This window comes from Eleginops maclovinus, chromosome 1 (assembly GCF_036324505.1).
Source record: "Eleginops maclovinus isolate JMC-PN-2008 ecotype Puerto Natales chromosome 1, JC_Emac_rtc_rv5, whole genome shotgun sequence".
NCBI classification, from domain to species: domain Eukaryota; kingdom Metazoa; phylum Chordata; class Actinopteri; order Perciformes; family Eleginopidae; genus Eleginops; species Eleginops maclovinus.
The window spans coordinates 936,141-950,238 of record NC_086349.1 but is presented as its reverse complement, the minus strand read 5'-3'; the positions used below and the strand labels follow the sequence as shown (position 1 = coordinate 950,238).

General features: G+C 41.2%; 2 protein-coding genes across 5 annotated transcripts; both read right to left on the bottom strand.

The window, feature by feature from the left end:
• Window positions 1-664: 664 nt before the first annotated feature.
• On the bottom strand, window positions 665-8,667 carry LOC134868638 (putative beta-lactamase-like 1). Its single transcript, XM_063889916.1, has 7 exons — window positions 8,503-8,667; window positions 8,206-8,346; window positions 6,910-7,013; window positions 6,665-6,822; window positions 6,011-6,231; window positions 4,010-4,115; window positions 665-3,897 (listed from the first exon to the last, which is right to left on the bottom strand). Exons 2-7 carry the CDS (start codon window positions 8,309-8,311, stop codon window positions 2,922-2,924), a joined length of 1,671 nt encoding a protein of 556 aa, XP_063745986.1. The 5' UTR covers window positions 8,312-8,346; window positions 8,503-8,667; the 3' UTR covers window positions 665-2,921.
• A 1,329-nt stretch (window positions 8,668-9,996) lies between these two features.
• LOC134868616 (E3 SUMO-protein ligase ZBED1-like) lies at window positions 9,997-13,564 on the bottom strand. 4 transcript variants are annotated; one of them, XM_063889877.1, is made up of 8 exons: window positions 13,079-13,564; window positions 12,492-12,705; window positions 11,824-12,371; window positions 11,546-11,690; window positions 11,200-11,431; window positions 10,969-11,106; window positions 10,779-10,850; window positions 9,997-10,669 (listed from the first exon to the last, which is right to left on the bottom strand). In XM_063889877.1, exons 1-8 carry the CDS (start codon window positions 13,338-13,340, stop codon window positions 10,304-10,306), a joined length of 1,977 nt encoding a protein of 658 aa, XP_063745947.1. In that variant the 5' UTR covers window positions 13,341-13,564; the 3' UTR covers window positions 9,997-10,303. The 4 variants fall into 4 exon arrangements, with proteins under 4 accessions (XP_063745947.1, XP_063745957.1, XP_063745974.1 ...); XM_063889887.1 differs by having other exon boundaries at window positions 12,492-13,564; XM_063889904.1 differs by having other exon boundaries at window positions 12,158-12,705.
• Window positions 13,565-14,098: the final 534 nt, after the last annotated feature.

Here is a 14,098-nt window from a genome sequence, read left to right as displayed (position 1 = left end):
ACTATTAAGATAACAAATACAAAAAATAATTTATATTTAAATTCTATATATATAATCACTATTAAAGCCTTCCAGTTATCTTATTAATAAGACGTTCATTAAATAGTATTTGAACCTCCAGTGTGGGTGTTTGGAACACACGGCTATAAACTATATCAAGTATTTCCTATAAAGACATTGGATATGAATAATATATTATTTAAAACATACAGTTTAAAAATAACATTCTACCATCTACACCTTTTAAGTAGTCAGCTGGTAGCCTGATGAACGAGCTCCTCAGAGCCATGCCAAAACCAAGCTCTCATATACAGTGGTGGAATGTGATGAAGCACATTTACTCAAGTACTGTACTTCAGTATGATTTTGAGGTACCTCTACGTCACTTGAGTATTTTCATTTATATAATAGTACTTCTACTGCACTACATTTTGGATGTTTTACTCCATTACATTAATTTGACTAAATGAGTTACCAATTTACAGTTTAGTTTTATTATCTAACACAAAATATAAATAAAATAATACATAAACCATGACATATAATAAGAAGTCAATATATCCTGTAGTAGTACATAAAGTAAATACAATTAGGTTTCAAGGTTTCAAGGTAATTCAAGGTTTTATTAGTCATATGCACAGCATATACAACGTATATGTTGGCAATGAAAATCTTATATCCCATGCTCCTCCAACAACTCAACATACATGGTGCAAATAAGATAAATAAAATAGTGCAAAAAGAGAGAAGAATATTTACAATAATAACAATAAAGATTTGAGGATGTGAAATATATACATATGTGGAATACATTGAAAGTATTTAAATACTTTACACTGTTGAATGAGGAGGTATGGACAGATGCATATATTACGTATAACAGATGTATATGGCAGATATGTATAATATATAGATATGTGTACTATAAACAGATATGTATGGCAGATGTCTATAATATATATATATATATATATATATATATATATACATGTGTACTATAAACAGATGTGAGTAGACATTCACAGAGCTCAGGAGTTCAGCAGTCTTATAGCCTGTGGTATAAAACTGTCTCTGAATCTGGTGGTCTTGGTCCGGATGCTGCGGTAATAAGTTCCACCTTTACCAGCTTTGAGAACACTTTAATGATCAATAATTATAAAACATATCAGAGATATTATTCTGAAATGGACCAATCAAACAATGACTATTTTTACTGTCGCTACTTTAAGTACATTTAGATGAGAGTACTTTCTACTTTTACTGGAGGAACATTTAGAATGCAGGACTTTTAATGTAACAGATTATTCCTACACTCTGGTACTTTTCCTTAAGTACAACATCTGAGTACTTCTACTTTTTCCATGAATGAGTGCTCATCGATCATGTCTCATTAAACAACTAGTGAAAAAAGGATGGACAGAGTTAAAAATCAAAGACAGAGAGGATCTTCTGACTGAGGTTTGAGCTTCTCACCATGACCGTAACAGCGCTGGACGGCTGACACAGAACCATGAGGAGGAACCAGAGGCTGCTCTTCATCTTACCGCCTGCTGTCATCTACTGTGGACTCAACTTCTTCTGGTTCCTGTGAGTGTGTCTCAGCCCTGCTGTACACACAGTGCTCCCTCAGTGTATTTATCAACTGTTTATGGTCCAATAAATGCCACACTGCTGCCCTGTACCACAAAATTAATATATATTACAGGTAGGAGATAATGAAAACAAAAACTAACCCAGCTGGTGGTGGAAGCATTGATATCGAGGAAAAGAAGTCAACAGATCCAGGCAGGAGGCCAGCCCGCTAAAATCCACTTCAACAGGAAGTCTTGTGCTCCCTCCTCAGCCACCGCATTGAACGGAGTCTCAAAGGTTATTAAAGTAAAAATATCTATCCTGACATTGTACAGGGTGGCAGCAGGGTGTTGAGCCACAATCTTTCTAATCGCATCTGAAGACTATAATACTCAACTCCAACTGTACGATCCAAATTATTTACATCCTGCAAGACGTAGCAAGGAATGTTTTTTAAATAATCCTAATCTGTCATTTTGGTGGACAAAGTCATACAAATGATGTCATTAGTTATTCATTGCCTATCATTTTAATGTTTCCATTGATGAGACATATGCCTATTTTAAGCCTATTTCTAATAACGTACAGTTTTGTAAAATTCAGGGAACTTCTCTTCAGTCGTTTTTTTGTCTGTGCAGGAAATACAGAGCTATGGCTTTGTGAAAGATTCTTAACCTTTATAATTATCTTTATTTGTATGGCTGTGAATGCATGAGGTGTGTTCGTCAGTGCCTCACTGTATGTCTGCAGGGAGTTGCTGCCGGACAGCATTTAGTATTGTCCTTCTTCTTATGAAGGGTATGTTTGATATTCTCCTAGTTTCCTTGACTGAAATAATTTGAATCATGTTAATTGATGATGATAAGTGAACATTTAACAACATGAACACTTAATAAACAGTCATTACAGTTTTAGTTAATTGAGCATATAATCTTGCAACTCTTTATTGCTCATAGAATGTTCACATGCCTTCCGGGAGTTTTAACATTTTTTAAATCATTTCAAGATGTAAATCAAGTCCAAGACATTTCCCTCAGTTGTGTTGAACCTCTTTCAAGGTCACACATTAGGCACTAAAAGGTTGAAAGGAATATCGCCACATCGTCCAACAGGTTTGAAGTGCTGTGGTCAGTTGCTCTTTGTTTGTGCTAGTTCCTGGAGAATTGGACAAAACTCATAATAGAATTAGTATTATAAGCAGAGGAATAGCTAAATAAATAATATTTACATACTAGTCCAGATTAATCACATTAACCTTGGCGACACATGACCACGGATCCAACAGCAAGTATCACCTTGCATTTGTTCCCTGTTACAGTGTCCAGCTGGCTACACTTGAACTCCTGTCTTCATGTAGTGAAGTATGGTCTGCCAGCGATCCTGGTCACCCTGTAAGTGTTAAGTCCCGGGGAATCAAACCCTGGCGACACACCTTTCTTGTTGAAAAGGTAAAAGTTGAAGAGCTGTCTGTCCTGAGCCTCCAGCGAGACAGAGGCGCTGTTCACCTTCAGCTTGCACGGGTACGGGCTCTCGAACACCACCCTGAAGACCCTGTACTGCAGGTAATCCAGACGGATAGTTCTGTATTTGGACGGCACAGATGTGTCAACCTGTGGTCCAAATTGCTGCATGACCAGCACCCCGTCTGAGTCCACCTTTATCTCATAGAAAGTCATATTCCTGTAAGTGAAGAAGCCCACATATGGAGCTGGGTTAGGCGGTGGTCTTAACGTTTTTGGAGCGTCCCTGAAAGCCCTTTCGACCGCAGGAATGAGCTGGCTGTAGGCCTGGCTCAGAATGTCCTGCCCTTCAGGCCGAACGCCGGACATCAGAACCACCATTCCCAGCTTGAGGCGTGGCACCAGGGAGAGGGTGGCTGCATAACCGTCCAGGTCCCCGTCTTTCCTCACCACATCATAGCCTCGCTGCTCGTTGATCTCCCACGGGGTGCCAGTAGAGTTGGCGAAGTAGCCGCTGTGGCATCGTAGCACCGGGGTCAGCATGGTGTTCAGGGTGTCCTGGCGGAGCAGAGTCCCACTGGTCGCACCCAGAAGGGCCATCATAAGCTTGGCCATGTCAGCAGTTGTGGAATACATCTGGCCCGCAGGTCGGTACCAGCCCAGGTTGAAGAGGGGAGCTGGTTGGCCGTTGCTGTACACCCCCACAGCCATCCGCCTCTGAACCGCTGGACTTAAGTTGAATCCAGTGTCCTCCATGCCGAGCCGCTCGAGAACGTTGTCTGACACCCATCTCTCAAAGTTTGAGCCCGTGACCTGGGCCAAGATGTTGGCCAGGAAGGAAAAAGCAACGTTGCTGTAGTGGCATCTGAGGGGAAAAGATCTATTAATATCACATGTTCACAAGTTTCCTCTGGATAGAACATACCTGCATACAGCCTCTTTCTGACACAGAAGAACAGAAGCAAACAGGGTCTCACTTGGTGCCTGGATCTGCCACGAGGACATCATCATGTAACAAACTAAGAGCTTCTTCTGTGTCTCCACTCCAAAGAAGATTAGTTGACCTTAATCTTCTGGGTAACCCTGGAACATATTATAAAACATTGGTGAATAAAACTTAAACTGTGGAATATTTTCTTTGTTTTTTCACTGGTTGGTCCAGGGAATAATACTTAAAGTCATTCATGAAGACATGTCGTACATACTGTATCTGTATAAAAAGCTAACCAGCAATTAACATGGCCTTTATTTTGTTAATACAAATCAGAACAGAGCATGCAAGCTAACTAACTTCAACCTGCGTTCAGTACGCAGTACTGAGGAGTTATGAATATAACCATGCTCATGTGTGTGGACCGATGTGGCTTACTTTAATGGACTTATTAGAGAACCAGCATATTGTTTATATTTAAAGAAAGTATATTCCAAACACTTTCTTTTTCAGCGTATGAATTTAAATGTTTTTTGCAAGAAATTATTTGGGTAAATCCCTGAACTGGATGTGCCCTAAAAACTTCAGGGAGTGTCCGACCTTTCCCGTCACAATCATCTTCGTCTCCTTTTTCTCCACATCTTAGTGATGGAGCTTCACATGGTTTGGTATGGACATTCTTGGTTCTCTGACACTGTGTCCTGCTGATCACTGAAAACGTTTCCTCTAGCTCCATCACTAGGGGGATTTTACGATTATTGGATGTAAAGCCATGCAATTTGCTATATACCCTCATGTTTCCCTCAGGATGACTTGTAATAACCAATCCTGATAGAGTTGTACCTTAAGGAGACCCCCCCCCCCTCATCTGTTAGTTGGCTCTACTTCTAGCACACAGAGCTGAAGAGCTGATTATTAGCTTTATTTCTGGACACAGCTCAGTCTTAATATAGCTTCTCTCTCTGTTCACGCAAGCCCAGGTTATCTAAGGTATTGTCGGAGGGAACGGAGAGGTGTCCTCGATACAAAAGAAGTGCACGAGGAGTATGAGACCTACATGTTGACCATTGCGCTTCCCAACACACTGCTGCAGAGTACTTAACTGTGATTTAATGAGGTGGGAGCACCAGTTACACAATGTAGCAGCTTTTTTATGAACTTGTAGAAGTGATGCACAAGCATGGATATTGGTTAGGGTTATGTTAGGACATGTTCATCTCTGTGGACGTGCACAACTTATGCTCCAAAACATTACAGTATGTAAAAGATCATTTATGTTAAAGCTCCTTCAGACTGGAATAAATCATCACCAAACATACTTAAATTCCTTCCTTCCAAATGTTTAAAATGCTTTGTCTTCATTTGTTGCTGTGAACTGTTGATGAATTAACACATACAAAACACTATGTTTGTAATTATTTAATGTATTGCTGGGGAAATGTATTTGTTCATGGCCTCTCTGTGGTCATATAGTGGTTATTTCCAAATATATGTAGTGATGCTAGTAGTCTGCTCTGTCTTTGTACTGTTTTTTTTTTTGTCTTGCTGTTTGAACTATATGAAAACGAGATGGTTAATCTCAAGGGGTTTATCCTAGTTAAATACATTTCAGTTAAATCATCCAAATTATATTGGATGGTGTGTTAAGTTGAAATCTAGGAATTCCTCTTGCAGCCCCTTCCCAACAGCAGACAAGGGAAACACATTCACCAAACACATTCCGACCCACAATCCCATGGACTTCCTCAGGAAATGGGAAAGTGTTACAATTTAAAAGAAGGAACTTCTCTCTGAAGCTCCTCCTTCATCCTGCACACAGCTGCATCTGCCACTTCCTGTGTGAATGTCTACAACAGAATGCCTTCCTCACATTACATGCTTCATGCTCATTTCTTACTGGGGGGAGATTTATTTCGCACTAGCGGAGATATCACTCCTACTTTCAACCCTGAACAAGGCCTCGAAGTTCTTTTGAGTTCCTTTCATGTTGAATTATCAAAGATGGCCGCCATGACATTCAAAATATATAAAACCATTGTGTAGTTACCAGAGAGCTGACTGGCCATCCTGCGTAGGGTGAGTGCAGGAGAGTTGATGCCAAGGGTCCTAACTGATGATGACTCTGGCCCCCCACTTCTCCATAGAGGGTCCTTGATGCTGAAGTTTTGGGCATACTTCTCCACAGGGTCGTCCAGAGAGTCCACCAGGCCGTCCTCCCACAGCTTGTACAGCATCAGTGTGGGGAAGATCTTAGAGAGGCTCGCTATTCTGCAACCACACTGATGGAAGTGAGTGCCACACAAGCATATTACTACTAATTCAATAAATGTATCCTGGTTTAATAATGGCGTTCCCACTGCTTGCTGCACAGACCCCATTTGAGCCGAGTGCTTGCTTCCCCTTTATCACTCTTTCTATACGAAGCTTACTAAAGGTTTAATCGTAATTTTAACTCTAAGCCTCAGATCAAATGGAATCCAATAGGAGAATTACGCCGCAGATTACATCAAGGGGTAATGATTATTGTTCAGATTGAGTTGCTAATATCGTGAACTGGCTGGGCAGCTTTTAGGACTGATATTACTTAGATATTCATAACTAAGTGCTTGACATTAAGACCGGTCACCACTTTCCTTTAGCCATATTCCTCTCAAAGTTGATGTAAATCTTCTCCACCTGCTTTCCACGCTGTAAATCTCACCTGTACACGGTGAACTCATTGGGTGCAGGAGAGGAGGGATCACTTCCGTTCTTCTGACCAAAGTTTCCATTCCACAGAACAGAGTCATTTAAAACCACAATGGCTGAGATCGCCGGTAGCTTGATGGGGTGAACACTCGATCTCAGGAGTAGATCTATCTGTGAGGAGAAACTTCATTAACACAAGCCGTAGCTATATTCAGAATATTCACATGATAAAACCTTTCATTGCTAAAAGATATCCACCTTTTCTAAGGCCTCCCTCAGCAATGGGATGGGGTGTTTGAGGGGCACAGGCTCTGGGAAGAGAGGGCACATCTCTTCTTCTTTGGCTTGTTCTCCAACCACCTCTGTGGAAAATTGAAAAAAGGCAGACTCATCAAATATGAAACAGCATGTATCTGGCATAGATATAGATTAACACCCACAACTGCACAAGCAGAGATGTACAGTAAGACTTTTGGGAGGTCCCAGCGGTGGGATTATAGATAACTTCTATAGCTTGATGTCGTAGTTCTTTGCAGAAATCAATCCAAAGTTTACTCTAAAACATTTTAGAAGATTTGGACCATTTATGAATCTCAGTTGTTTACTGTCAGTCCTGGAATCAGCGACCCCACAACCTGTTCACTCAAAGACTGAAAGCAGGGGGGGCAGCTGACCTTGGACGGTCCGAAGTCACAAAATACCTTCCAACTAATCCACAGCTGTTTATTATTGATGTTGTCTCCTGTGTATATAACACGCGCACACAGCATGTTATAGTTGAGCATTTAGTGTTTTAATTTCAGTTAAAAGCAACATTTAAAAGACATACAAGCAAGACCATGACACATCATATAGTTTTGGGTTTATTTGTCCAGGTTCTACCTCAATACAATGGTAGGGACTGGATTTCTATTTCTGGGGCTCAGATCTGGAACATTTTCCAGTGGTTCATCTATTCAAAGGATATAGTGACCATTTAACTAATAGAATATGACTAGCAAAATACTAAAAGTGAGAAAGACACTTAGTATTGGTTTTACTGATAATTACTTATATACAATATAATAATCTAACAAAGTCTTATATTAGAATTAAGTAAAGACATATACAATCAAGCTGCTTAAAACATAATTAAAAGCATATGTAATAGAAAGTGGACTAGTAGGACGTACGTTTAGTTTTTTCACAATATACATCTATCATTTACACACTAGCGGAAAAAAATAGGATTATATTGTGCTGATTAATAATCACTGATTTATAGCACATAAAAAGCATGAGCAACTGATGGCAGCGTCTGTTGTACTTTTATCCAGAAACATCAGCTTCACCCCTCCTGTCTCTCAGCAGGAGTTGCATTCTGCTTTAATCTCTGCCGCTAATCCTGTTGCTTCTATTTCCAGCTTTGTGTAATCCTACAGCAGCTCCTGCAAACAAGCAATTACTACACCTGATCCAAAAGTAGTTCAAGGCAGGAAAGTCCTACAGGGTATCTGAAAGTCTCTGGGTGTGTGTTCTTGGGTGGTTCATCAGTGTAGGCTTGATAAACCTTACCTGTGTTCAACTTTGGCATCCTGTACTGCCATATGAAGCAGCAGGTCATGACCACAGAAAGCAGGAAGAAGACAACCATGCCCAGCATGGTCCATTTCACCTTCATCTTGCTTACTGGTTGCTTTGAGCAGTGGACTCATTCTATGAAAAAGTCAATGTTAGTAAGAGGTATTGAAGAAAGTGTACCTCCTCATAAAGCAAAGGACATTTGTCGTTTTCTGTCAAGTTTTATTTGCCAGAAATGTTAAAACAGTTATTGAAAACACATTCACAAACATCACAGATTGTTTAGCTTACCAAAAGAGGGCTAACATCAGATGGCTCTTGTTTGTTTCATTCTTGAAACTTTAAAACAAAAAATCCACCATTTCATTTCCTGCGAGGTCCACAGGGGAGACACCAGCAGGACTGCATAAACTCCGCTCTGTTGCTCCTGAGCATTCACTGGCTCCAGACCATTACCTACATGGACTTAATCCTGATTCTATTCCCACTCCGCTGTGACATCATAATCTGCTGGGAGGTTCGGCTGCAGGGCTAAAAGAAAGGAGCGCTGCAGAATGGAAACCTGCTTCTCACTCATTCTCAACAATCAAAACATCCCTGGGGTTAATTCCACACATCACTCATCCACTGCTGGATGCTCTTCATCACCACACCAGGAGGACAGGAATTAAGTTTACCCAATATAACAAAACACAAGATGGATTGTGATCGTGATGTTTTAGGCCAGAATGGTTTCTGAAAGACTGCAACACTTAGAAAGCAAAATACTATTGAAGAATCTGGCCTCTCCACTGAGAATCCTAGAATAATTTTAAAACCATTTTATTGTCAAGTAACATTTTTGTGATCCAAAAACTCTGTGGTTTACTGTGACGATAACAGGCGGTGGAGAAATGGAAAACCTCTCCTCCAGTCAGGTGTCAATGACCTTCTTGTCCTATCTGCACATATACAGTACACTGTCTCCTGCTCGATGACCTGTGGACTCTCCCAGTGGATACTGTTCACAGAGAGGCGATGTTGTCTATTTGTAGTGTTTAGTTTTAGTTTGTTTATGTAATCAGAAACACAGAAAAACATGGTACAAAACACATACATACCACTTAAAAGAACATAGAAACAGTTCCCTTACAAAACAAACAAAAATTAAATTAAATTAAGACCCCATCATCCCAGGACCCCCGTGGTTCGGATAAAGTGGCAACAATGTCAAATCACTGCACACACAAAAAAGGGAGAGAAAAAGTTATCAAATCCGACTTTTCAATGACTCAGCCGCTGCAAGCCACACACTTACATCATCCTGTTTCACCCCATTGAAATGGGCTGTTGACAGTTCCAAATTGACAACATCGAGAAAAGTTCAAACCCATCGCTTAATGGATACATCGTGTGGAGGCTTCCAGCGCATCGCAATCATTTTCTTAGTGGCCGTTAGACCAGCAAGAACTATGTGTTTTTCATATTTAGGAATCTGAAGGGAAGAAATGTCGCTCAGTAGCAGAGTTGAGTTGGTCGCAGTAGGGATGGGAATTGATAAGATTTTTACGATTCCGATTCCCTTATCGATTCTGTGAAACGATTCAATTCCTTATCGATTCTCTTATCGATTCCAATTTGGGGGAAAAAGGAGAATAAACAGTTTGATGTAACATTTATCTTTGTTTTAATGAAAAATATTCTATTGTGACAGTTACTTATTAATCTCTAATAACAAGTGTGTGTGTGTGTGTGTGTGTGTGTGTGTGTGTGTGTGTGTGTGTGTGTGTGTGTGTGCGCGCACTCAAGTAGTGTGTGTGTGTGTGTGTGTGTGTGTGTGTGTGTGTGTAAAAAAAATTAACAGTTCTTTTGCAGATGAACATATCTGCTTTTCTGTACAAGAAAATGTAACAAATAACAACAAATAACAAATACTGAATCATGTAATTACAAGAACAATGTAATCACAAGCACAGTGTGTGTGTGTGTGTGTGTGTGTGTGTGTGTGTGTGTGTGTGTGTGTGTGTGTGTGTGTGTGTGTGTGAGTGTGAGTGTGAGTGTGAGTGTGAGTGTGAGTGTGTGTGTGTGTGCACTCAAGTAGTAGTAGGGAAAATTAACAGTTCTTTTGCAGAAATATGAGCATATCTGCTTTTTCTGGAAGGATACGGGATCTTTCGGGGCTTATGGTGTCTCCAGCCGTGGAGAACACCCTCTCAGATGGGGTGGAGGAAGCCTGCACACAGAGGTAGTTTTCAGCCAGTCCAGATAGCAAGGGCAGCGTATCCTGCTTGTTCCACCACCACAGTGCGGCGCTATCCCTGCAGGGGATGGAGGGAAGGCTTTTGTAGAACTGGATTTCCTGATCCACCTTCTGAGCCAGGGAAAGACGGGGCTGTGATTCACGGATTGACTGCAGCTCGTTGTCCTCCTCCTCGAATAGTTCTTCCAAGGCTGTCTTTTTTGATGGTGGTGGCAGTGCCTGAAATTAAATGAACAATGAAGTAAAAAAAAACAAAAAAACATATTTAAGTCAATAATCATGACAAAACAGCATCCAAAGGTCATTACAAATGAATGAGTTAACTTACATAGTGTTCCTCTACTTCTTCCTCCTCCCCATCTTCGCAGCCTTCCCTCTGTGTCTCTCCTTCCCCTGGGAGCTTGAGAAGTGATGTAAACACATTAATAACTTTTAACACAGAGCCGTAGAAGGTCTCACTCACAATGGAATCAAATGCAATGATAAGACAAACAGAATTTAAACAGAAATTAAAATACCTCATCTCTTGCTGCCACTGTATTTGCTGTTATTGCAGCTTCCCTGATCCTGTCCCAGACTGCATCACTTTTCACTTTGTATTTAAATCTGGGGTCCAAGATGGTGGCTTCCTCCAGGAATCTCTGAATGTCAGTTCCCTTCAATTTCAAAAAGGAGGATAGGATGACATTAGACTAGTGGTACAAATTGGCCTAAAGCATCAAGGTAAGATTAAATGTAGTTGTGCTTACCTGGTAGCGTTTGGAGAGATCCTTCCAAATGTTCTCCTTGATGCTCCTTGTGAACGCAGAGTCACCTTCCTGCACAGTGTACTGTTGCTCCAGCTTCTGCAAGATGGGCAAAATCTCACCGCAGGTTGCACTTTTGTCGCTGGAGACGGCCAGTGTGGAGGTGTAATGCTTCCGCATGAGATGCAAAAACTCCTCTGCTTTCCTTAAGTCCTCGTTGCCTATTCTGTCCAACCTACAATGTAAATAAAAACAGAAAAAGATGTATGTAGCACAAATAAACAAAAACAAAACCAGTCAAAGTTTAAAAAAAAGTTTAAGTCATATTATCATTTAAAATATATATCACCTTTCCTTCTCCATGGGCCTTCTTATGCGTGGATCTATGGCTGCAGCCTGGATAGCAGGGAACTGCTCGGTGAATCTCTCCATCATCAAATAGAGGGAATTCCATCTGGTCCTTACATCCAGGAGGAGCATGTGCTTGGGCAGCTCTGAGGGTTCACATATACACAACACAATGTAAATATTTATTATCTAATAATTTACATACACATACCTATACATGTATATTTTCATGTACATATAGTATAATGCTTGCAATGTACTGTAAGGAGAGTATCTTACTGAGCAAGTCTTGTTTCTCTTTAAGAACAACTTTTGCCATGTGTGACCTCTTCATCCAGACAACAACTGCTCGAACTCGTGCTGCCCAATTGGATATGGCAGTGCAGTTGTACAGCTTTTGCGCTCCCAGGTTCAGCGTATGAGCGAAGCATGGAAATTTGACAATTTGCAGCTGTTTGATGGCTACATCCATGTTCGCTGCATTGTCTACAGTTGCTGCCACAACCTTTTCCCGTACACCATATTCTTCTAAAATGTAATCAATCTCCTCTGCTAGAGCTGAGCCTGTCTGAGATTGGTACACGGCTTTGGTTTTTAGGACCTTTTCCTTTACCTGGCCATTGCTCACGTAGTGCAGAGTAACCGTGAGATAATGATCCTGACAAAAGCTTGTCCACCCATCAGCCGTGATAGCTGCCTTTGACACTGTTTTCAGTTCAGAGATCACATTTCCCTTTTCCACACCATACCAAGCAGGGATTAAGTGGTTGGTTAAGCTTTCCCTGCTGGGGGCTTTGTATTTTGGATTGAGAACCTTTGTCATCTCCCTAGAAAACATATGAAAATGAATGAGTGTAAACATCTGTTTAATGAGGAGGAAAATATTCTATTCTATTCTATTCTAATCTGACATTTGATAATCTGACAACAACCTCACATTCACCTACCGAAATTCAGGGGCGTCTACTGTAGAAAATGGGTGCAAACCCTTAACAACAAATTTGGTAACTGCCCGGTGACATTCTTCTACCTTTGCCTGGGACATTTTATTTCTGCCTGCCTCGACGAAAATAGAAGCCAGAGGTAAACGGGAGCAAGTGCTGCTAGCCTCTGAGTCAGCCAGACTACCCGTCTCGTCCCGGTCATCATCTTGTTCTAAATCTAACGAAGAAGGCATTCGTTTGATGAAAAAGCAATACTGTACAATTTCGGGAAATAAACTAATTTCCCACCTCCCTTTGATTTAAATAAATGAGCGTCACCTTTCTCTGGCTCCCTGAATCGGCGGCGCAACTTACTAGCATGTTTCATTAGCTACATAGCAACAGCTAGAATTCTTCCCTAGAACTACGGATGCCTTGCCATCAAGTAAGCTAATTAAACATGCTAGCAAGGAACGGCTTGATTAACCAGAAACATAAACTCCCTTAATTACCCCAAGGAGAGGTAGGAAATGGGTTTATTTCCAGAAATGGCGTGGTACATAATTTACTAGGAATCACATTAAGGATTAGTCAGTGGGATAGCTACTTACCACCAGAGTTGCCTTCGGTGTTAGCCCCCAAGGTCACGGTGGTCGTAGAAGCTTGGCTGCTGTCACTCCGAAGGGCATCAAAAACGCGACACTCGTTAAAGTTTATCCCGTGTTGTGTGCGCAGATGTTTATGCATATTTGAAGTATTCCCTCCCGCCGATGTTATCAACAATTTGCAGTGGTTGCAAAACGCCCTGTTGCCATCCTTATGTAATGTGAAATGAAGCCACACTTTGGACCGTTTTAACCTTAGGGGTGCCATTTCAGACTTGTAAAAAGTATCACGAGCGTCACCTGCGTAACCAAGCAACTACGCCACGTCAAGCCGGGCTTACTGAATCATTCGTGTGTACCTTGCTGCGTAAATAACGTTACATAAACCGTGCGGTCTGGAATCTATAAGAGAATCGTTTAACGAGCTGCCAAACGGTTCCATGGAATTGAAACACAAGGAACCGGTTCTCAACAGGAACCGGTTCTCGATTCCCATCCCTAGGTCGCAGGCACTGCCACTGACACCAACATAGTTAGCACTCTGCCAGAAACTTGAAACAGGGGGGCACTCCCAGAACATGTGCAGAAACGTTCCCAGGGCCTTTAATGGGCACAAGGAACATGAAGCATCATCAATAACCTTCATAAAATACAGTTTGCGAGGGGTGAGTTTAAGTCCTGTGCACAAAATTTAAATGATCTGTTGATGATCAGGATTCCTTGAAGTCAATTTAATATTGGTCCTTACTGAGCTCCAATCAAAATATTGCACTAGTCCTGGGAAATCCCCCCTACATAATGTTTAACAACAATGGTGTGTAGGAGGCCTCCATGATATACTGATACAGGCTGGAGACCATGCCCCTCAGACCTCTTTTAGTGATGAATCACTCATGGAGCGGATGTATGGGCAGTGGGTATTGCAACGGTACACCATGTGCTTTCAAAGCCGCTCTAAGCTGAAGGTTAAAGAAGAAAGATGAGCCAGGAAGATTCAATTTGTTCTTTATGTCCTGGAAAGAGCGA